Here is a 25,241-nt window from a genome sequence, read left to right as displayed (position 1 = left end):
GCAGAGGGCGAAACCTTGGGCAAGTTTCCTTACTCCACACAGAGCCTAATAATAATCCCTCCAAAACCAAAAACAATAATAAATTGGTCATTTTCAATCCACGACTGTTTGTGGACATTGCTGTGCGCAATTGGCTGCCGCGTTTCTGCCACAATATACAGTCAATTCACTTTACAGTGTGTTCTGTAAAGCGCTTTGGGACGTCTCTCCCGACGTGAAAAGCGCTATATCAAATGCAAGGAATTATTATTATTATTATTATTATTATTAGTCATAGAAATTTACAGCACAGAAGAAGGCTATTCAGTCCCATTTACCTCCCCTTTCCCCATACCCCTATAGCCTACTCCTTTTTTAGGTCCCAGTAAACTCCTGATAGCTCAATCCTGGCTTAACTTGTCACTAGCACTTAAATCATCACGCTGTCAATATCCCAGTCGCATTTATTTACGTATTTATCCATATGCCTAACTGGCCATTCTGGATAGCTCCATTCTCTTGAAAAGATGAGTTATCAGGATTAACATGTTGTGCAGTAAAATGTCACCAAGGTTGGATACCGTAATAATATCTCCATTCACCCTATAAACATTCTGTTTGGCTTCGGGGCAAAGACCAATAAGAACTAATTCAGAAAACAAAATCACTTTAAATGTTCAAATTCCTGGAGCTTGAACCATCTCTCACCATTATACATCCAATGGCAGTCAAGCATTGGCGAGTTGTTTTGCTGATATGATCTTGTGAGATGCAGAGTTACATTACCTTCTTTCATCTTTGTTAATGTGTGTGACCAGAAAATTAATATTGCTTTGTTTGTTCACTTGTAGTAAATTGTGACTGAGGAAAAAAATGATGGAGGAAAGTGGGATAGAGACGACTCCCCCCAGCACTCCTCCACCTAGTGTGGCTTTGGCAGCAAGTCATCCTCCAGTCTGCATAGGTACGAATAGTTACGTTTAATCCTTTATCATGTTTTCTATAATCAAACACAGAGGATACAGTTCAAGATCCTTTTCCTCACTTTCAAAGCCCTCCATGGCCTTGCTCCCCTCTACCTCTGCAACCTTGTAACCCCTACCAACCTGCCCGCGCCCTCTGCTCAGCGGGCTCCGGCCTGCGTCACGTCCCCTGCTTCGCCCGCCCCACCATTGGCGTGTGGGCCTTCAGACACTTTGCCCCCACTCTCTGGAATTCCATCCTGCAGTCCATCCACCTTGCCCCTTCCCTTGCCTCCTTTAAGACCCGTTTCAAGACCCTCTTTGACCATGTCTTTGATCACTCTCATCCCCCTGCCCTCCACCCTCCCCGATCCGAACCCCCAACCTGGATCCAAAACACTGATTGTCCAGCGCCTTGGGACGGCCTCTTGACGTGGAAGGTGCTATACAAATATAATTTTGTTGTTGTTGTATATCATAAGTGAATTGCAATTTGTATTGAAGTTCCTACTAGACTTTAGCAGAATGAAACTTTATGAATTGCGTTTTAATGCTGGTTTGAACGGGGTAGGGTGGGGGTTGTCCTGCACAATAATAATCATAATAATAATCCTTGCATTTGATATAGCGCATTATCACGTCCTCAAGATTTCGTGCAGTTTTATCTGACCAGTCTGGTTCCAGTTTGAAAAAAATCTTTTAAGCCTAGATTTGCATTTAGCAGAAACCAGGGATCCTACTTTTCCTTTAATTGCAGTGCTTTCCAAATGAATGATGGAGTATTAAATAGATAATAATAAATAATTATAATAATCCTTGCATTTGACATAACTCTTTTCACGTTTTCTGGACATCTCAAAGCGCTTGACAGAATAGACTGTAAAGTGAATTGACTGTATATTTGTGGGCGAACGCCAGCCAATTGCGCACAGCAATGTCCCACAAACAGTCGTAGATTGAAAATGACCAATTTAATTATTGTTTTTAGTTTTGGAGGGATTATTATTAGGCGTGTGGAGTAAGGAAACTTGCCCAAGGTTTCGCCCTGCCGGGAATCAAACCCAGGTCTCTCACTTGCGATGCAAGTGCTCTAACCACTGAGCTCCAGGACTCCACAGAACTAAATGCAAATCTAGATGGAGATTAAATAAATTCAGATAGCCCACTTATGATTGGCTGGCTGAATCTATTTAATCTTAAATGTAAGTTTAAGCAGATTCTTGGCTAAGATTATCAGAATATCTGCACTTAACATTTTCCCATGGATAAGCCCTGACAAACAGATTGTATATATCTTCCAAAGTTAATGTGAAACACTGACAATCTGAGAAAATGCTAGAAACCCACAATAATGAGCTTCGTTTTATGGATGGAAAACTCCATTGTAGTGAATGACAATACTTTTGTGCTTCAGTTGACTGAAGGCAATCTTAAGGGAGCTCTACAGAATTATTACTTTAGCCTTTGAAAATTGAGCCATTGTTCAAATTCAGCCACTGTACAATTCTGCATGCTTCGGTTTGTATAGTTATTGTTTTAGAAACTAGGAAAGAAAAGCTCTATTTGTGTGGATTATATGTGGTATACTTTAAACTTCTTAATTTTTTCTTTTTCACTTGTCTGCAGCTTTACCTAGCCCTTTAGCTAACCCCATCACCACTTCCTTACCCCCCTCAGTGTATTCCACGCCTCCTGCTCCTCTTCGAACTCACTTGCCTCCTGTAGGCACCTCTACCCCGCTATCCTTTGGAATTTCTGTTAATTCTCCCATTCATCCAGCTGCAGTTGCTGTTAGCACTACAGGCTTTAGCACTCCTCCTCCTGCAAACTTTTCTCTTCCAGCTCCTCCTACGGCCTCTCCTCCTGGGTCTGTCCTTTCTGCACCTCCCATAGGTCCACCCATCACTGGCTTCTCCACGGGTGCAACCTATGACATCACTCGAGGCCATGCTGGTCGAACCCCACAAACTCCACTGATGCCAACATTTTCCTCGCTGTCGGTCTCAGGTAGAAGTCTATATATAAAAAAAGTATAAACTTTTGTTTTGTAGCCTGTTTGCATTTTGAAATGTCAATTTAGCTAAATCTTAACTAGTCTAAACTAAAAATTGTGCAGTACCATGTTTTTAATATTATCTTTAGCAAAATGTTCCATGTAGTGTTTTTTTAATGTGTCTAAGAACAAGTTCGGAACAGTTTTCCTATCTTGCACCTTGCCCACTGTGTTGCAGAGAAAACCATTAACACCTTATCACTGTCCTGATGGGAACGTTTTTTTTATCAAAATCCTGATAGTGGTGTAGATAATCCTGGAGGCGAAGGACAACCCCAGGCTACTGTTCTCTACCACATCCCAACTCCTCCGTCCCCCCGCCACCCCGCGCAGGTCATCTCCTCCAACCTTCACTGCGAGGAGATGCTGGATTTCCTTGAATCCAAGATCAAGGGAATTCGCTCCGCAGTCACTTCCCCTCCAACATCCACCCACCACCCACCCCTTCCCTCCCACACTCCGACTCCTACCCATCCTCCCCTTCACACCTTCGTACCCGTTTCCCCACCCTCTGTCACCAAACTCATCTTATCCCTGAAACCCACCACCTGCTCCTTTGACCTCATCCCCACTCCACTCCTTATCTCCCAGCTCCACCTCCTTGCCCCACATATCACAGACATCGTCAACCTGTCCCTCTCCTCTGGCTCTATTCCCATTCCCTTAAAAACTGCCACCATCACTCCCACCTTAAAAAAACCCTCCCTTGATGCATCGCAGCTATCAAGCTACCGGCCCATCTCCAACCTCCCCTTCCTGTCCAAAGTCCTGGAATGAGTTGTCGCCTCCCAGCTGCGCTCTTTCCTCTCCAACCATTCACTATTCGAACCCCTTCAGTCGGGTTTCCGTGCTGCCCATAGCACAGAAACTGCCCTGGTCAAGGTCACCAATGACATCCTGACCATCTGTGACCAGGGCTCCCTCTGCTCCTCGTCCTCCTCGACCTATCGCAGCATTCGATACGGTCGACCACGCTATCCTCCTCCACCGCTTGTCCTCCCACCTAAACCTTCAAGGCCCTGTCCTTGAGTGGTTAAGGTTGTACCTCTCCCACCGTCTTCACTTTGTCTCCACAAATGGTTTTTCCTCCGGCCCCCGCACTGTCTCGTGCGGTGTCCCTCAAGGCTCTGTCCTCGGTCCCCTCCTCTTCACCCTCTATATGCTCCCCCTTGGTGACATCATCCGCAGACATGGGGTTAACTTCCACATGTATGCGGATGACACTCAACTCTACCTTTCCTCCTCTACCCTCAACTCCACGACCACCGATGTCCTGACAGCTACCTGTCCAACATCGAGTCCTGGACGAGAGATAACTTTCTCCAGCTCAACGTGCGCAAAACTGAGGCCCTCCTGATTGGCTCACGTCAGCGCCTCCGCACCTCAGGCGCTGACACCATCAGCATCCAAGGCTGCACTCTCCACCTCTCAAAGCAGTCAGGAACCTCGGGGTTCTGTTCGACCCTGAGCTGTCCTTTCTCCCTCACATCCGCACCACAACTGGCACCGCCTTCCATCACCTCCGAAATGTTGCCAGACTACGGCACTACCTCACCCCTCACGCTGCTGAAACCCTGGTCCACGCCTTTGTCACCTCAAGGCTGGACTATGGGAACTCTCTCCTCGCCGGCCTTCCCGCCACCTCCCTCCACAAGCTGCAGGTCATTCAGAACTCTGCAGCTCGTGTACTGTCCCGCACCAGGACCACATCACTCCCACCCTCGCTCACCTCCACTGGCTCTCCATCCCCCAGAGGAACGAATTCAAGATCCTCATCCTCACCTACAAGGCCATTCACAGCCTTGCTCCCTCCTACCTCTCCGACCTACTATCCCCCTACCTACCTGCCCGTACCCTCCGTTCCTCTGGCTCCGGTCTGCTCTACATCCCCCGCCCCAACCGCCCTACCATCGGTGGCCGGGCCTTCAGCCTCTTAGCCCCTGGGCTCTGGAACTCTATCCCCCAGTGCCTTCGCCGCCTCCTCCCTTTCCTCCTTCAAGGCCGGTCTCAAGACCTTTCTCTTTGACTGTGCCTTCAGCTCCCCTCTCGACTCTCTACCCCCTCCTCGCTCCCTCCCTTCCCTCCCCTCACCCTGACCATTTCCCCCCTGCTCGGTTCCTGACCCAACTGTACAGCGCCTTGGGACGTCCCCCCGACGTGAAAGGCGCTCAATAAATGGAATCGTGTTGTTGTTGTTGTTGTTGTAGCGTTTCTCTAAAGGATTTAGCACTTTACCTCAGCAGTAATCGGTGCTTCCAGACTAGAACGGATTTTCAAGCTTTTTTATGTATAAAGTTTGAAATAAAATGTATTTTGGCTTCTGCAGTGCGTAGTGCTCTTTACCATGGTCACACTCTGTTGGTTCTGTAATTTGCTCTTGTTAATGTGTAATTCCTAATATGATGCAAATACTAAAATAATGATTCGTTTTGGAAGCTTTACCCTGAGCTATATAGACAATTTTGCCTGTTTGTGCTGTTAGTTACTCCCGGCCAGGTAACGATATGGTTCTACTGCTAAGTTCCTAGAACTTAGAATAGATAGAAGATAGAAAATCTTCCATGGTACCTGCTCCTGTTCCTTTTTGCAATGTTTCCTGCTGTAAAGTGCCCACACAAAGACAAAATTAGCCTCAGTTGTGATGTCCTTGTGTGGTTGAGTAGCAAACGTGTGATATTCCATCTCCAGCTAGGAGGACAGGTGAGCTGCTGATGGGCCACTGTTGCTCTGAAACCAACCACTAAATGACTCAGATCATAGGGAAATTGTTGAGAGAAATCTGAATGCTGCTCTAGCACAACATATTTGTGCATGCTGTTCTTAATACCACTTTTTTGTTAGGAAACCTTTTTAACTAAGATTTAATCTTGATTTGGTTTTGTGGTTATAAATGATTGAATAAACACGTGGCTGATTCTTTGCTCTGTTTTATTCCCGACAGGCATTGTACCAAACACCATGACTCAGGTTTCTGCTCCTGTGGGAGGTGGGTCTTCCATCACTTTCCCAGAAGAGTCTGAGGATCCCAGATTGTCTCTGCAACAGGAGCAAAGTGCTTCAGGGGGAGGATTGTGGGGGTTCTTTAAGGTAAAGCATTCTCAATATTGTTGCTAAAAAAAATGCTTTTTGGTCATGTGCTAAATTTTTTCGTGCTTTTTTTTGAAAAGGAGAATTTTAGGATGAAAGTGTCAAGTTTGACACCCATACATAAATATCTGCAGTAGTAATGGTTCAGGACAGTATTATAATGTGCTCCAGTATAGCATGGGTCCACTTATAGTGTGGTTGTCTGACTCTGTCAGCAACACTCTTACCTCTGAATTAGAAGGTTGTGGGTTCAAGCTCCATGTCGGCACTTGGGACTCGTATTGTCTAAGCTGACACCCCAATGTAGTGCTGTGCCGTGCTGCATTATTGGTGGTGACATTCTTCAGATGAGTTGTTTAACCGAGACCCTAGCTTAGCTGCCTTTTCACAAGGATGTTAAAGATCCCATTGCACTATTCAAAAAGAGAAGGGTGTTTCTCGTGGTGTCCTGGCCAACACTTCCCCAAATAAAATTGGTCATTCACTTTATGGCTATTTGTGGGACATTGCTGTATGCAAATTGGTAGCAGCCCATAAAACACAGTCACTGTACTGCACATTATATGCTTTGAAGTGCTTTGGGACAACCTCCAGTTATGAAAGGCACTATTATATCATATATAAACATTATTTAACCAGCTAAGTATGCAGATCTCTTGTCAGATAAGTGATTCTATAGTTTTCAACTCTCTATACAAGGAATTCCTTTATTTACTCTTTAACCTGCCAGGATACAGATAATATGGATATGAGGGCCCAAGTGACTACCCGAGATACATACGCAGTAGATGTAATTCCCTACTGCCTCTTAGATCAGATATAATGACGTTGGTGGAACTCTTGACAAACACACAGTCTAATTCCTGTGAGCAGACAAAACGTATCTAAAATAACAACACTCTAAAATAACACATCTAAAATAACAACGCTGATTGTAGAATCCATCTCCTGAATTTTCAGACAGTGTTAGTGGGGAACCTAATGCCAGAAGATTGCTACATGGAGCGAGTCTTCTTGCAAATTTGTAATTTTAGCATGAAAATCCTAGCATCATTACCTGCACAGCCTGTCCTTCAGAGATCCCTGAGCACACAACCACTCAGAAAGCATTAACCTTGGTAACCTCCTTGCTGAGACACAGTTGGGTGTATCATACCTCCCTATCTTGGCGAAAAGGGAAACTGACAGAAAATTTGACCAAGACAAGTTCTGAACTTGACATGATCAGGGTAAAGGATTTTGAACTCACAGACTAAGTTGACACACCAATGCAGTGTTGGGGAACCGCTCTTATCATATAAGTGGTGGCTTTCAGATGAGGTGATAAACAGAGGTCCCAGTTTTTCGTGCAGTTCAAGAAGAGAAAGAAGTTTCTCCCGGTGTCCTAGATAGCAAATTTCCAGATAAAATTAGTCATTCAGTTTTTGGATGTTTGCAGTACATTGCTGTGTGCAAATTGGCTGCTGTGTTCACCTCCAAATACATAGTCACTCCACTTTACAGTATATCCTGCAAAGCTTTGAGACGTTTACTATCATCGTGATGGGACAGTTCATCCACTCTCATTATAATAAAATAATAATCCTTGCATTTGGTATATCCCTTATAGGTCGTTGAGACGTCTCAAAGTGCTTCACAGAATATATTATAAAGTCGACTTACTATGTATTTGTGAGTGGAACACAACTGTTCATTATGTTGAATTGTGGCCTTTCGAGTAGTCTGAATTTTTTGCCTGTTTTAGATCAAAATCAGACATTAAGATTTAAGACTACTTAATGGTAGGATTTTTTGATTGTCTGGCTAATCTTATCGAATTACTTCAGTCGCAATATTTGTCAATTACTACATATTTCATCTGTACCTGACTTTGCTTCTTCCCAATTTATGCAGTGATGTGCACTAGTTACATAGGTGCAAACAATGAAGTTTAGATTAACCTGGGCCGACAGTAGAAGACCCAGAAATCACTCTTCAGTCTCCACAGGGTATATACAATACAAAATATAATACAAAATTATATTTGTAAAGCGCATTTTACGTCTAGAAGTCGTCCCAAGGTGCTGAACAGTCACGGATTGGGTGGGGGGCAGGGAGAGTAGGAGGATGGCCGAAGGCATGGTCAAAGAGGAGGATCTTGAGGCTTGCCTTGAAGGAGGCAATGGAGGGAGCGAGGCAAAGGGAATGTGAGTTCCAGAGTGTGGTGGCAGAGAGGCTGAAGGCCCAACTGCCGATGGTGGGGTGGGCCGGGTGGAGGACATGGAGCAGGAGTGGAGGGAGCGGGCAGGTTGATAGGTTGTCAGCAGGTCAGAGAGGTAGGAGGGGGTAAGGCCACGAAGGGCCTTGAAGGTGAGGACCAGGATTTTTAACTCAATCTTCTGAGGGATGGGAAGCCAGTGGAGCCGGGCGAGGGGGGATGTGATGGGGACATGGAGCCTGGTGCAGAAGAGGACACGAGCTGTAGAGTTCTGGATGATCTGCAGCTTGTGGAGGGAAGAGTTGGGAAGGCCTACAAGCAGGTGATTTATATGTGGAATATGTGTTTGCTTTTATCAATTGGTCTTCATTGTGGATTTTTGATACAGAGCCAAACTGCATTCATCATTCACTTACATCCATTGTCGCTGGCAAAAATAGGTGCCGCTGGATTCATACCGTGGCATGTTTCAAGGACAGTAACATTCACTTAAATTGAGGTTTTAGACAGTGACACAGTTGAAAGTAAATCAAATGATATTTGAAAAGGAATCAAATTCATAGTAAAACACTTAAAGTTGTTTATTTGTGACTAGTTGAATTGTTCTGACATACTGCTATATTATTTAATTCACTAAAATATATTTTTGTTTTATTTTAAAATAAAGGGAGTGGCTGGGAATCCAGTGGTGAAATCTGTTTTGGATAAAACCAAACATTCCGTGGAGTCGATGATCACTACCCTGGACCCAGGCATGGTTCCTTACATCAGTAAGTTCAGATCATTTCAGACTGATTTATTGAGCTGAAGTTTTGTATCATCCTCATAAATCTCTGCTGTGCTCTATTGCCTTGATATCTTTCTTAAAGTTGGTTGACCATTACTGGACACAATATTTTAACTGTGGTCTAACTAACAATTTGTGTAAGTTTAGCATTACCTCTTTGCTTTATATTTCTTTGTCCTTATTATTATTGACCACTCGGAGATACCACTATTTATATCTCTCCATTGCAAATAACAACCCTGGACTTCCATCCTCTGTTTCCAGTCTTTTAACCATGCATGCCGCTATCTTTCCATTAATACCATGTACCCTATTTTTTTTAACAAGCCTCGGATGTGGCACCTTATCAGAAGCTTTCTGAAGATCCATATATGTGGTCAAAAAACTCTTATTAGATTTGTCAAGCAAGAATTGCCTTTAACAATTCCATTTAACTAATCCATTTAACCAACTCACGTCTTTCCAAGTGGTTATTAATATCCAGTAATGTAGCCTCTAAAAGTTTTCCCTCTGTGGACATTTGACTGACTGGCCTATAATTACGTGGCTAGTCCCATCCTCCCTATCTAAACAGAGGTGTTAAATGAACCACTCTCCAGGTCTCCTGGCACAACTTTCAAATCCAAGTGTGTTTGAAAAATGTACTATTTCTTCCCTGACTTCTTCATCATTCTCAGATATATGGCATCAGGTCTTCTCTTCAACTATGCCTTCAGCTCCCCTCTCGACTCTCTACCCCCTCCTCGCTCCCTCCCTTCCCTCCCCCTGACCATTTCCCTCCTGCTCGGGTCCCGACCCAACTGCCTTGGGACGTCCTTCCGACATGAAAGGCGCTCTATAAATGCAATGTTGTTGTTTGTGATTTGTTCTCTTTGAGTTCCATCAATTTCATCAGCACCACTTCCTTTTCTATAGTTATTCCTTCTAATTGCTGCACATCCTCCTCTTGTACACTTAGTGCCTCACTACTAGCAAGCACTTTCACTTCGGAGTCAGAAGGCTGTGGGTTCAAGCCCTATGTCAGAACTTTGAACACACAGTCTGGGTTGTCACTTCAATTTAGTTGGAGGTATGCTGCAATGTTGCTGGTGCTGATTTGCAGACAAAATGTTAAACCGAGGGACTCTCTGCTTGTTCAGGTGAATGTTAAATATCCCTTTATACCACTTCTGGTGTCCTGGCCAACAATCCCTAAATAAAATTGGTCACTCCACTAGCTGTTTGGGAACATTGCTGTATGCAAATTGTCTGGTGCATTGGACTACACTTTACAGTAAAATCCTGTGAAGCTCATACCTCCAAAACAAAATAATTATTTTTTCTTGTTCTCTAGAATCAGGTGGCGATTTGGATGTTTTGGTAACTTCCAATAAAGAAGTTAAAGTAGCCGCTGTGCGAGATGCTTTTCAGGATATATTTGGATTGGCCACGATTACAGGCGAGGCTGGCCAGTCCAATATAGCCCCACAGCCTGTTGGATATGCAGCAGGACTAAAGGTAAGTCAGTTTTCAAAGCTTTGTTGATTTTGGGTGTTTTTATGCATTGGTACAATTTATCAGTACCAGATTAATTCAATTCATTCATTTCCACTAAGCCGTAAACATTAAGTTTTACTTCTGATTCAATATGGCCCTAAAGTTTGTGGAGTCCTGTAGCTCAGTGGTTAGAGCACTCGCTTTGCAAGTGAGAGACCTGAGTTCAATTCCAGGCAGAGGGCGAAACCTTGGGCAAGTTTCCTTACTCCACACGCCTAATAATAATCTCTCCAAAAACCAAAAACAATAATAAAATTGGTCATTTTCAATCTACGACTGTTTGTGGGACATTGCTGTGCGCAATTGGCTGCCGCATTCGCCCACAAATTTACAGTCAATTTACTTTACAGTGTGTTCTGTGAAGCGCTTTGGGACGTCCTCCCGACGTGAAAATCGCTATATCAAATGTAAGGATTATTATGTAACGATTATAAAGTTGGAGTGAAATGAAATTCTGAATGATACTGGAAAGTATTTACATAGACTGTACAGCATGGAAACAGTCATTCACCCCAATTAGACACCGCCAGTGTTTATACTCCACGTAAGTGTCCACCCATTCCTTATTCCCTCCCATACACTTTTATTCCCTTATCTCTTATATGTAATTCCAGATTCCTCTTAAATGTACCCATACTATTTACTTCAACTGCCATTTCAGGCAGCTATGTCCACATTCTCATTCCCTACTCGTGAAGAAATTCCCCCTAAATTCTCTTTTAGATCTTGTTCTTGTGTCCCCAGTTGCCACAAAACTGTAGCTAGCGCTCTGGGACGCTACCCTATGTGGGGGATGCTATGTAAATTCAAGTTTTTGTTGTAGCTGTTTCTCCTCTCTCCCCCCCCACCCCCCACAAATTTCTCTTGGATCATTGTGAACACAATACCTTTCTATTTTTTAAAAAAGGTAACAAAAATGACCCAGGAAACTACAAACCAGTAAGTTTGACGTCCATTGTGGGTAAAATTATGGAGACTCTTATTAAGGATAAAATCATGGAAGATCTGGACTGAAGTAAAATCAGAAATAATAGCCAATATGGCTTCATGAACGGAAGGTCTTGCTGATCTAATTTACTGGTTTTCTTTGATGGTGTGGCAAGGGAGCTTGATAAGGGTAAGGCTGTGAATGTTGTTTATCTGGATTTCAGTGAGGCCTTTGATACAGTTCCTCTTGAGAGGCTGGTACTGAAAGCAAAGAAAGCGGGAATCAGTGGAGGTATATTACAATGGATATGCAATCGGTTGACCAGAAGAACCCAGATGGTGGTGGTACAGGGAAATTCATCAGACTGGGAAAATGTTACCAGTGGAGTTCCACAAGGGTCTGGTTTTGAACCTCTTTTGTTTAATATTTTCATAAATAATCTGGAACTATGAATTACAAGCACAGTAGCTAAGTTTGCAGATGACACTAAGCTAATGAAGGTGGTAGATTGCGAAGCTGAACTAGATAGCTTACAGGAGGATTTGAACATACTTGGAAATTGGTCAGATCGGTGGCAGATGAAATTCAATGTGGAGAAATGTAAAGTCCTTCACATGGGGATACAAAATCCTTGGAGGGACTATTATTTGAATGGAAGGAAAATAATATGTATGGAAAATGAAAAGGACCTGGGGGTCCTCATTGACACTAAATTGAAGTTCTCCCAACAATGCTCTGTAACAGTGAGTAAAGCAAACCAGATGTTGGGATGTATCAAAAGATCAAAAGCAAGTCGAAATAGTGGTGTAATCCTGCCACTGTATAAATCAATGGTGAGACCATACTTAGAATTCTGTGTAAAATTCTGGTCGCCGCAGTACAAAAAGGATATAGGAGAAATCGAGAAGATACAGAGGAGGGCAACCAAAATGATTGAGGGAATGGAAAGACTGGACTTTGAGGTGCGACTAAGTAAATTGGGCTTGTTCACGCTGGAAAAGAAAAGATTGAGAGGTGAGATGATTGCTGTCTTAAGATTCTAAAGGGGTTAGACAGTATAGATCATAGCTGTTTCAACTTGTCGAGAATAGTAAAACCAGAGGACACGGCCTGCAATTGAAGGGGGTAAATTCAGAACGAATCTACGCAAACGCTATTTCAGTGAGTGAATGGTGAACCTGTGGAACAGGCTCCCGAGGGAGACAGTTGAAGCAGTAAGTGTTGATTCTTTCAAACACAGATAAGAGTTTTCTTTTAGGAAATAACATTATGGGATATAGTACATAGGTAGTTTGGGACATACGTGCATGCAACCACCAGGAAGGTGGAAGGTGAACTAGACGGACCTTGACGGGTCTTTTTTTGTCTAGCATTTCTTATGTTCTTATGAATACAAGCAGGGTGCAGATGGCTCCAAAATCGGTCCATACAAAGTTCTTCTTAGTGTGTTCCTGGTATCTATTATCAGTTTTATACAGCAGGAATGAAGATTACACTGCTTTGTAAATTGAGATGTCTTCACCTTGTCCCCACATCATACCTTTTTTTTAAAAAAATAGATTTTGGAACAGAGTTGAACTGATGGCTTGCAAACATTACGTGCTTGAGTGTTCATGGTGCTTGTAACAGTGATTGGTGCCCTTTATGGTCATCTTGTTCTTTCCTCTGGTTTATGTCTTGTAACAGCAACAAGGCAAAAATCAGACACTTAGCCCGGCAATGTTTAGCTATTGTCACCTTACCTAGCTTACTTTGTAGTCTTATTGCTAATTACCAGTTAGAGTTTAAACGTTTGAAAAAATAACCAGTCAATCTTTATGTTGAGATCTAATTGTGATTTGAATTATATTTTTCACTTTGGTTTATATTCATGTGAGGAGTAGAATATGTTCTTGGAACAGTATCCATAAACCTTATTTGTTCTTATTTTAGTGTTTCACCACTAGAGGGTGTAGATGATAATAATACAACAGGCACTTACATCTGTACCATAACAACTTGTAAGGCTAACTCCAAAAGTCAGAAAATTCAACCTTTTTATGTATCTTGTGAAGAACTTTCAATGATAAAGTGTTATATCAGATGCAAGGATTATTATTATTATAGTGGCATGACTGGAATGAGCCAGGTGAGTGAGAGGAGTTCTCAAAACTCAAGTCACAGAAATGATCCTGAACCTGTACAGAACTTTAATCTGGCCCTATCGAGAGTACTATGAATGGTTCTGGTTCAGTGTTATTGCAGGGGCATATTGGCATTGGAGTGGGTACAATAAAGGATTACTAAAATAATTGTTGGAGTTCAGTGGTTCAGTCTTCATTGTAATGTCACAAACTCCACGGGGAATGGAATCCCCTTGTGAATGGTTAACAGGCCGTTTAGAATAAATTATTTTACACAGAGAGTGGTGAATAAGTGGAATGTCCTTTGAAGAGATGTGTTATAAGCAAAATCAGCAGGAAATTAGTTAGTTGTTTGATGAAATATCGATTGAATGGTATGATATGGAAAAGCGTGTGTGTTTTTTCTTTTGGAGCAGCCAGGTGGCCCTTTCCACTCTGCACATTCCCATGTTCCAATGATATAATCACTGCAGAATTAGCTGTGCTCGCTTCTGAATGGAGCTTCCAGGCCTCTGTTTCTAGCTTCTGAATTGAACTTTCCACACACTCTTTGGATAATACAGTGAGTCAAATTCTGAAATCCTGTGACCTCATAATAATTGAAATGCTGTTGTATTCTGGATTACATAACAAGATATAGATATTGTAAAATCCTAGCCAGAATTATGGTTGATAAAATCTTGTATTGCTACATTTGGGACTTCAGCAACACTGAAAAATGAAAAGAACGAACTATGGAGAGAGATTATGCTATTTGCATGACCAAACCATTTTATCTAATGGGCCATGAATTCTCTTCAATTATTTTTATAAAGGTGAATAGCCAAAATAAAAGCTCCAAGAAAATGAATTTGTAACCTTCTCTCTGATCGTTGCACGTAATAACTCTTAGGTGGCAATATACATAATTCACTGCTGAGTGGCTATAGCCTTAGCATAGAGTTTCAATAGTCTTAGATTATCTCTATACTTACAGCTTTCAGCCATGATCATATTTATCCAGGGCCTTTCAAAGGAAGGAATTAACTGTTTTTGCTGATAACCTGTTCCCTTACCCGAAACTCTCGAACAAAACAAAACTCTAGTCTTGCATGAGATTCAATAAGTGACATCCTTTTTTGTAACCTATTTATATCTATATTATCCACTGCTTTTCAGCATTTTGTGCCACTTTTTTATTATTAGTAATTTCCAGAGGCAGGCTGTGACTGGAGGCAGATAGTAATATAGACCAAGCGGTTATGTTGGTTTCAGATCAGGTAAAGCCCCATTCTGAATTCGATCTCGAGTTGCCTCTACATTAGGGAGATCTGACTTGTGTGAATTTGGGGAGTGAGTGGGCCTGGTAATGTTCAATACCTTGCAGTGTTGTCAAGATATTTGTGCGTATATTTGCCAATTGTTCAAGAAGTTTGGCATTGTCTGCTTGCCAAATAATGGTTGGGAGGGGGAGTTGAGTACTAAGACGTCTGAAAAGACTTTTTAACTCTGGCTTTCAGGATTCCAGAGTCCCTGAGATTGCGGTGCGTTAGAGTTATCCACGATCTTCGTTTTAATTGCTCTTAATCTTTGAAAGAAATTCTCAGCTCACGAGCTTGCTTCCTTCTGGGCCTGGGAGCTTCACTTATGACCCAGTTACTAAAGAGCTTGCCCGGTATGGAAATGAACCACACACACACATTCTTCAGTTTTGCTGAATTAACTAATTTCAGCTAAATGGGCAACACTAGGATTGTGTCAGCCTAGGTCAGTATCTCATCTCTATACAACAATACAAATTTACATTTATATACCACGTTTCATGTCGGAGCATATCCCAATGTGCCGGGCAGTCCAGTATTCGTACCTGAGCTGGGGTCGAAGGGAAGAGAGGGGAAAGTTAGCTGAAAGCGCGGTCAAAAAGGAAGTTCTTGAAGCAGACCTTGAAGGAAACAAAGGAAAGGCATAATCGAAGGGACCTGAATGGAGTTACAGAGATTGGGGACAGATAGGTTGAAAGTTAGAAGGTTGTCAGAAGATTCTCTCCCGCCATTTCCTCTCTGAACCTCTCCACGGCATGGAAACAGCCCTGGTCAAAGTCATTAACGACATTCTGAACATCTGAGACCAGGGCTCTCTTGTCCTCCTTGACCTCTCTGCTGCCTTCGACACTGTCGACCATTTTCTCCTACACCGCCTCTCCTCTTAGCTCAATCTTTGCAGACCTGCCCTTGCCTGGTTTTAATCCTACCTCTCCCACTGTCTTCACTTTGTCGCCACTAATAGCTTCTCCTCCAGCCCTGCACCGTCATGTGTGGAGTCCCTCAGGGCTCTGTCCCTGGCCCTCTCCTTTTCAATATTTATATGCTTCCCCTTGATGATATCATCCGCAGACGTGAGATCAACTTTCACATGTATGCGGATGACAATCAACTCTACCTCTTTGCATCTACCCACGATTCCAGGGCCACTGCTGTCCTCACAGACTGCCTGTTGGCCATCAAGTCCTGGATGAGAGCTAACTTCCTCCGGTTGAACATCAACAAGAACGAGGCCCTTCTACTTGGCTCTAGTCAGTGCCTCCGTACCTCGGGCCCTGACAGCATCTCCCTCCATGGATCAGTCTACATCTCACAGAGCCAATACGGAACCTCAGCATCTTGTTCGACCCTCGACTGTGCTTCATACTCCACATCCGTGCCATGACCCACTCTGCCTTTCCCCGCTTCCGCAACATCGCTCGGCTCTGCCACTGTGTCACACCGCAGGCCGCCGAGCCCCTTGAACACACATTCATAACATCCAGACTCAACTGCGCCAACTCCCTGCCTGTCGGCCTCCCCAACTCCTCCCTTCACAGGCTGCAGATCATCCATAACTCTGCAGCCCGTGTCCTCTCCCACACCCTATTACTTCCACCCTCGCGACCCTATCAGCCCCATCCTCGCCTGACATCACACTGAGGATACAGTTCAAGATCCTGGTCCTCACTTTCAAAGCCCTCCATGGCCTTGCTCCCTACTACCTCTGCGACCTCCTAACCCCCTACCAACCTGCCTGCGACCTCCGCTCAGCGGGGTGTGGCCTGCTTCACATACTCAGGCTCGCTCGCCCCACCATTGTCGGTGGGCCTTCAGCCACTCTGCCCCCACTTTCTGGAACTCCATCCCGCTTTCCCTCCACCTCACTCCCTCTCTTACCTCCTTCGAGACACGTCTGAAGACCCTCCTTTTCGACCGTGCCTTTGGTCACCCTCCTTCCCGCCCGCCCTCTACCCTCCCCGATCAAGCTTGGATCCGAAACTCTGGTTATCCAGCTCCTTGGGACGTCCTCCCGATGTGAAAGGTGCTATACAAATGTAATTTTGTTGTTGTTTACCCCCCACATTGAGACGTTCAGTTCATTGTCCTTTCTAACACTCCATTACAATTCTGGGGAAATTATGCATTGTCTGAGATATCTACATTTGGATGAGACACTGAATCAACGGCCCATCTACCTGTCAGGTGAACAGTAAAGATCGCATGGTATTGTTTTAAAAGAGAGGGATATTTCCCCCAGTGTTCTGGTGAAAGTTGCCCAGGTAAAACGAATTGTCATCTCTTCATGGCTGATGTCAGGACATTGTAATGTGAAAATTGGCTGCCTTGTTCACCTACCGTGGAGTCCTGTAGCTCAGTGGTTAGAGCACTCGCTTTGCAAGTGAGAGACCTGAGTTCAATCCCAGGCAGAGGGCGAAACCTTGGGCAAGTTTCCTTACACCACATAGAGCCTAATAATAATCCCTCCAAAACCAAAAACAATAATAAAAATTGGTCATTTTCAATCTACGACTGTTTGTGGGACATTGCTATGCGCAATTGGCTGCTGCGTTCGCCCACAAATATACAGTCAATTCACTTTACAATGTGTTCTGTGAAGCGCTTTGGGACGTCCTCCCGACGTGAAAAGCGCTATATCAAATGCAAGGATTATTATTATTATTACATATACAGTTACTACACTTTTCAGTAAATCCTGTGAAGCTCTTTGAGATGTTTCAACAAGACAATAAAGCGCTATATCGAATGCAATGATTATCATCTTGGGCAGTTGTTGTCAATATCCCTGGGCTAGAAATAGGAAAAAGTTGCCAAAGTTTCTGTTCATGATCACTGACCATTGATCTTCTCTGGAAAGTGAACACCAATATGGCTGTGCCTTTTTTGGTCTATTAACTAACTGACGCTCTCTCACTAGATTTGCACATGAAAAATAGCAACTTTGATAAGTTACCAAAGGTCAGCTGATGCCTGTGAAACTATATTTTTGCATGAGTCAGTGACTTCTGGGAGAGGAGGATGAAGAGTTTAAAAGGCTTTTAAAATCCCTTCTTTAGCACTCTTTGATCTTCAATGCATTAATGTCTTTTTGAGGACAAGACGCTCAATATTTCAGGCATGACCTTAACTTAATGAATTGTGCAAGTTTAAAGTAACCTACTCAGTGAAATGGGTTCTCAGTCTGACTTTCAGAAACAGTTAAACGATTCAGTTTGGACAATGCTTTTTAAGGACTCCTTTACTGCCTTCCACCTGAACGCAAAGCAGCTCTTAATAATAAATAATATATAGCATATATTTCATTGAAATATCAAAGTGCTTTACAGTATAGTGACTGTGTATTTGTGGGCAATCGCCCAACCTAACAACAATGTCCCACAAACAGCCAGGAAGTGAATGACCAATTTATCCAGAGAATTAGTGGCCAGGCCACCAATGAAATGATCATTCTTAATCATCAAAATAAATTTATACATGTGCAAAAAATAGTTTGTGTGTCTTTATATCAGCCAAGAACATGTGCAAATATGATCATTCAGACTTATGAGAGTATAAGAACTCTGAGGACAGTTTTCATCCTTAATAATAATAATAATCCTTGCATTTGATATAGCGCTTTTCACATCGGGAGGACGTCCCAAAGCGCTTCACAGAATATACTGTAAAGTGAATTGACTGTATATTTGTGGGCGAACGCGGCAGCCAATTGCGCACAGCAATGTCCCATAAACAGTCGTAGATTGAAAATGACCAATTTATTATTGTTTTTGGTTTTGGAGGGATTATTATTAGGCTCTGTGTGGAGTAAGGAAACTTGCCCAAGGTTTCGCCCTGACCTGCCTGGAATTGAACTCAGGTCTCTCGCTTGCAAAGCGAGTACTCTAACCACTGAGCTACAGGACATCCTTCCAGTACTTATACAATTAACTTTGAACTCATCTTGTGTACACTATCCTTTTCTTTTTTTGTGTTTAAATTTCCATAAATGACACCGCTTTTCGTCTCCTTGGGATGGCATTCTGATGTGAAAGGCGTTATATAAATGTAAATTTGTATTGCCTCTGTGGATTGTGTTTTTTGGGGGAGCGAGAGAAACGTACACTTTGCATATATAATTCCATCCTGATTGCTCTTTGCAATTTGGAACTGTAACTGCTCAACTGGGAGCCAACCGGCTCACTTATGTTACATATCAGTGGTAAAAGCTTTTATTGATCAAGTGTCAGTTTTGCTAAAATATGAGCTTTTCATTATAACCTTAACTTTTTTAAAAAAAAACAAGGGCAATCATTTGTTTTTGTGTAAAGATTACAATTTACAGAAATGTTTTATTTAACATTGTTTTCCTTTTTTCATTATATAAACTTGCTGCTACACGAGAGGAACTTAAAATTGAAATGGATTGAAGCGTTTCATGACCTTGTCTCATTCATTTCTGCACCTGGCTGAGGTGATCTCTCTGCTTCAGTTGTTTTTGATAGTTGCACCATACTGACTGCAAAGGGCATGTCTTCAGATTAAACTGATGAATGGGAACCATTCTATTACAGATGAGAACATTCACTTAACCACTTCAAGATTTGTGTGCTGAATTCTGGAGTGCAGAAGGACGAAACATTTGGGAAGTGACCTGAAATAGTAGATAAATGGAAGCCCCAATGGAAAGGAATAGAGATGAAATAGGTCTTGCCATCAAATTTGGATAAACCTGCATTGTAGTTTAACAAAATCTATGTGAGGATAAAAGGATCATTGCCAGACATTAAGGAACAATAATTCCTTGAAAACGCTTAACTTCTCTAACTTAGCATCAAATACGAACGTGTTAGATCTGAGAGCCATAGATTTTAGGTATCTTATATTCCAGTCATATGTGTGTAGTAAGTAAAATAAAGATGTTACATTTATTTGGATCAGTGCATGTCCCAGCTTCTTTTTTCTGTACATCAATATGATGTATATCCTTTCCAAATAATTACGTTTTTTNAAACGTTTGCCTACGAGGCTTATATCTGAAACTGGGCCGAATGGCCTCCTGTGCTGTAAATTTCTACGGTTCAAAAAGTTCCATGGGAACTACTTTTAGGTTCAATTTAATCCTTTTCTTCTATAACATAGTTTTGTACTGTATATATGATTGAAAAAGGCTAACATTTTGTAGGTTAAATTTTCTGTTCATTGCAGTTGGACAGGCAACAATTGATGCTGAAAATCCTGTGAATCAAATCAGATTTTAAACATCCAAACTAGTTAAAATTGTGTCACTAGCCTTGTAGGTTACTGCAGAAACCCAACTAAAATACTGTTCTATTTACCTTTTTATTACACACCATAATCTTCTTTAAGGAATATGTTTTTTGTATTCATTCTGCAGTGGTGAATCCTTTCCTTTATAGCTCAGCTTGTGAATGTGCAGTGTTAATCGAACAAGAGCTCTGAGCTTCCTCATAGAGACAATTCATGTATAAATTTGGGGACCGAGGGGTGGAGAATGAAGTGAGAGAAGTACTTTTAATGAGGTAAAAGTACTTTTAATCTAATGTTACATCCTTGAGAGGAGATATAGCATCAGGGAGATCGACTGCTGTTTAGCTAATGGATTTGCCTGCTGTCGAGCTGTCCTTTCTACCCCTCAATCTGCCCCACTCCCCTTGATACTGACATTTTCTTCTGTTTAGTTTCTTAAGGCTGCTCACCGTCTCCTTGAATTTTTTCTAAAAGTACATTTTCTCCCACCATAACCTGATCTTAGCCAATTTTTCTCCAAGCTAAAAATTGCTATACTGGAGCTTAACTGTTTTGTAATAAGTTTCTGTCTGGATCAAAATGTATTTAATGAGTGTGTTCGGTTGGTTTAGAAATAAACAAGACATTTTGATAATGGATAGCAAACTTTATTTAGTATGGCTCACTTTGGTTGAAGGAAATAGTGATTTTCTATACTTACATATATTCAGATTCAGTCAGTGTATGCTATTAAAATGAAATGAACTTGGAGCTAGGCACTGAATCTGAAGTATTTTATGTGTGCTTGTTTATATTAAAAAAAGTCAAAAAAACGTTTTCAGTATGAGGAAGGAGTGATAACCTGAAAGTAATAATAATAATAATAATAATCCTTGCATTTGATATAGCGCTTTTCACGTCGGGAGGACGTCCCAAAGCGCTTCACAGAAGACACTGTAAAGTGAATTGACTGCATATTTGTGGGCGAACGCGGCAGCCAATTGCGCACAGCAATGTCCCACAAACAGTCGTAGATTGAAAATGACCAATTTATTATTGTTTTTGGTTTTGGAGGGATTATTATTATGTGTGTGGAGTAAGGAAACTTGCCCAAGGTTTCGCTCTCTGCCTGGAATTGAACTCGGGTCTCTTGCTTGCAAAGCGAGTGCTCTAACCACTGAGCTACAGGACTCCACGACTCAATTACAAGATGTAATTGTACTTTTGTTTTACAGACCCCCCACACCATTCTTCTCATGGTATTTGAAGATGTTCTTCAAATTTTCCAGGTCTTCAATCTGGGCATCAAATTCTTGCAGAAAAGTAGATATAAACATTTCTGAGGTCACACTCTGCAGAGTCTCCTGAAGAAGTGGAATCTTCACTGACAGTACTGCAAGCAGCACAATAGCGATTAGGGTCCATTGGGAGGGTCGGTGAAGGATATTTGTGTTTGTTAGCCTGAATGTTTTTACAAGTCTGTTTAGCTCAGGAGAAATGTCACACATTGTAAGTCGAAGAGGCCCCAATATGTCAGGTAAAGCTTTTTTAAGTTTTTCCACAACAATTCGTCTTCTGATTTGGTGCTGGGCATTGGAATCCACCAAAGGAAGAACCGGGTTTTCTTTTCTGTGTTTATAATTTATGGATTCCAAATGTTCTTCAGTATTGCCATCAATATTCTTCAGTATTGTTCAGTATTGTTCTTCAGTATTGCCATCAAGTACTATTAGTCTAACTATCCAGTGCTCCCCCTTTCCGATTCCCCTGTATTAGCAGTGCAGCAGGTCTTTTCACATTTACTTGGATCCTGTTTCCCAGCAAATGGAAGTCGTTTTTGTATCACGAACTCTCTTGTTCCTTTTTCACTCCACCACCCTTCCCCCGCCCCCCTCCCAGTTTTCAACCAAAAAGTGGTACTTAATATATTTGCTTTACGTAACCCCAAACCCATTAATAATAATAATAATAATCCTTGCATTTGATATAGCGCTTTTCACGTCAGAAGGACGTCCCAAAGCGCTTCACAGAATATACTGTAAAGTGAATTGACTGTATATTTGTGGGCGAACGCGGCAGCCAATTGCGCACAGCAATGTCCCACAAACAGTCGTAGATTGAAAATGACTAATTTATTATTGTTTTGGTTTTGGAGGGATTATTATTAGGCTCTGTGTGGAGTAAGGAAACTTGCCCAAGGTTTCGCCCTCTGCCTGGAATTGAACTCAGGTCTCTCACTTGCAAAGCGAGTGCTCTAACCACTGAGCTACAGGACTCCATTATATTTAACGTGTATATAAAAAACATTAATGTGTAGATGTTTCTTGTTTTCTTTAGGGAGCACAAGAAAGGATTGATAGTCTGCGGAGATCAGGAATCATTCATGAAAAACAGGCAGTGGTTTCCATTGAGAACTTCATTGCAGAATTGCTACCTGACAGGTAAGCAACATTTTCCTCTTAAATACTTACTCAGAAGATCTTCACTTGGAAACATTTCATGTTGAAATATGAAGCTGTATCTCTAAACGTCAGCAAGTTTCTCTGAGGAGGGCGTCCTTAATCTCTCATATTAGACAAGCGTTTTTTTAAATCTAATTTGTTCTATCTTAATAAATTTGCTTAATTAGACTTTGTACAAATAATTTTATGAATGCAAATGAATAACGAAATCTTGATTAAAAATTTGTTCCCCTGGTACTTTGTGTTGTGAAGAATATTAATGCTTCCCTATTCTGCACAGATAATATCTCACCCAAAGAAGAGCCACTTTAACCCAAATCTCACAAACGCCCCTGGCAAATTGTTTTTATTGCATGCTTTTATCTTCCAGGTGGTTTGACATTGGCTGCTTAATTCTTGAAGATCCTGCTCATGGTATTCATTTGGAAAACTTCACACAGGCCACACCAGTGCCTTTGGAATATGTGCAACAGGTCAGTTTGTGCATCTAACACTTGCCACTGAGTTAACATTTATATCTGTACATTCAGTCCGTGTGTGTATATGCATATAACGCACTTTAATTTGTGTTATTTAAATAGATGTCAGCCGAGCTCAGTTAGTAGCACTCAGAAGGTTGTAGGTTCAAGCTGCACTTTGAACTTGCCATGAGCCATTTTAATGAGCCTCCATTTTAATGTGAATTTCTCTTGCTGTGTATTGCAGCTCCCTTATCTCAAAATATTTTGCATCGATTTCTCTTGGCATGAGTGTTTTAGTCTCTACTTAATTCCTTTTAAGTCACTTTGCCCTTGCATGTAGTCCTCAGTCAAATATAATACATACATTTTAAATCATGTTGATTCTTGGAGGAAAAAAACTACAAAATAAAATTGCAACCTACTGCGATCTAATTCTAGACTCTCAACAACTCTGTTTAATGGTTGTTAACTTAATCCAAAATGTATTTCTGATACAATTTGCTTAAAATGTGCACCTTGTTTTCTTTACTGACAAAAAGTCATTGCCTTCGGTGGGAGGGAGCATCAGTTCTTTCTTGTCTAAAATTAAATAAATCTTTTATCTCTGCATTTTGATGTACATCATTAAAAGAATTGGTTACCATTTCATATTTATTTTTTGATGTGGTTGTTGCCTGTGGATTTGAGATTTGTATTTGTGACATTTGTCGGGGTCCAATTCAACTAAGGGAGTATTAGCTTTACCGAACTTTGGTGCAGTTGTTCCAGCAATAACTTTTCATTTTCATAAACAGGCCCAAAATTTGACACCTCCCGACTACAACCTGAGATGGTCTGGGCTCTTGGTGACCATAGGCGAAGTGTTGGAAAGGAGTATACCTCACATCACCCGAATTGACTGGCATATAGTATTTACAGGAATGTCTCGAAGACAGATGATCTACAGTGCTGCCAAAGCCTTAGCAGGAATGTACAAACAGCGACTACCACCAAAAAGCTTTTAAAAAATAAAACTGACCATCAGTCCTTTAGCAGGGATTTTCTTTTGCTCAACTACACATACAAGAGTAGTTTAGTTCCTTGTATTTTTGTATCAAAAGAATCAACAAAGTCAGCTCCTGAAGCAAATCGTCCTCTTGTAATATAACAATCTCGCAAACCAGCATGGAAACTGGTTAAGTAAACATTCCAACAAGTGAAGATTCAGACATGGGAAATATTTTGAAATATACAAGTATATGTTGGTGTATTTTAACTTTTTTATGATACAATGCTTTTGATGGATAAATCTGGTAATGAAATATTGTACATGATGAAGTTAAGCCTCACGACATTAGAGGTTGGTGCTTCTGATCAATATTGTCCACATCCTCTTCAGCTGATCAATATAAAAATGTGGCCAGACAAATATGGGTTAATGTACAGTAGAGAGTGCAGTTAGTGTGGGAACATAGTTTGAAATTTCTTGTTCTACGCATCCACCAACTGTTGTATAATATAAGCTTACATCAAATTGAGAATTATGGATACATGATTTACCAGCTGCGGGTTAAACATAATTTAGAAACCTAATTTCTTTACCATATAAATAGTTCCTTTAATTCTACCCTGTTAACATTTAACCAAATAATTTTTTTTTAATTTCAAAATTCCCATTGGCTTTGTAATGTCTATTCAAAGAATTACCAATGCCAATATGTTGTGGGGTGATTATTTTTTTTGACTGGTGGTGTTCTTTCAGTGGAGTAAAAGGAAAGTACTCTACCACAGTTTTTTTATATAATTGCTTTTTTAATGTAATTCTGCCTCAAATGCAACCCTAGTCGGATATGTCTTTGTAAATTGGTAAAATGTTTAGTAATTTTGCTGTAATATGTTACACAGTTTGTATGCAAGCATTTCTGCTAATCTGTACAACTAATCACAGGACAAACAGTTTACCAATAAATACCTTAGACTTAATATTTGAATGGTTCCATTTCATTTGGTTCATGTTTTTAGCCTTTTCAGTATAAATTGCAATATGATGTTGTTAGGTAGTGGTAATACAGATTTCACAGTTTGTAAGTTATGTTGGCAGTCTGAGGTGGTGGTTGAAATATCCCTTCTAGAAGTAAGTTTATCACAATTTGACTGTAG

At 41.4% G+C, this 25,241-nt stretch overlaps 1 protein-coding gene across 2 annotated transcripts; it reads left to right on the top strand.

Moving 5' to 3' along the window:
- Nucleotides 1–463: 463 nt before the first annotated feature.
- Nucleotides 464–25,064, top strand: prrc1 (proline-rich coiled-coil 1). Of its 2 annotated transcripts, none has more exons than XM_042345180.1 (8): nt 464–943; nt 2,568–2,948; nt 5,936–6,081; nt 8,946–9,048; nt 10,399–10,562; nt 22,517–22,620; nt 23,012–23,114; nt 23,897–25,064. In XM_042345180.1, the coding sequence occupies exons 1-8, from the start codon at nt 853–855 to the stop codon at nt 24,104–24,106; spliced, it is 1,302 nt and encodes a 433-aa protein (XP_042201114.1). In that variant the 5' UTR covers nt 464–852; the 3' UTR covers nt 24,107–25,064. The 2 variants fall into 2 exon arrangements, with proteins under 2 accessions (XP_042201114.1, XP_042201115.1); XM_042345181.1 differs by having other exon boundaries at nt 587–943; nt 2,784–2,948.
- The last annotated feature ends 177 nt before the right edge of the window (nt 25,065–25,241 follow it).

This window comes from Callorhinchus milii, unplaced genomic scaffold, assembly GCF_018977255.1.
Source record: "Callorhinchus milii isolate IMCB2004 unplaced genomic scaffold, IMCB_Cmil_1.0 Scaffold32, whole genome shotgun sequence".
Classification (NCBI taxonomy): Eukaryota; Metazoa; Chordata; class Chondrichthyes; order Chimaeriformes; family Callorhinchidae; genus Callorhinchus; species Callorhinchus milii.
Note: the sequence above shows the minus strand (reverse complement) of the source record. Positions and strands in the feature narration are given on the sequence as shown.

Coding starts and splice junctions, on each gene's coding strand:
- prrc1 (XM_042345180.1), top strand. CDS start 853: ATGATGGAGGAAAGTGGGATAGAGACGACTCCCCCCAGCACTCCTCCA. Junction 6,082..8,945: donor GATTGTGGGGGTTCTTTAAG/GTAAAGCATTCT, acceptor TTTAAAATAAAG/GGAGTGGCTGGGAATCCAGT. Junction 23,115..23,896: donor CTTTGGAATATGTGCAACAG/GTCAGTTTGTGC, acceptor TTTCATAAACAG/GCCCAAAATTTGACACCTCC.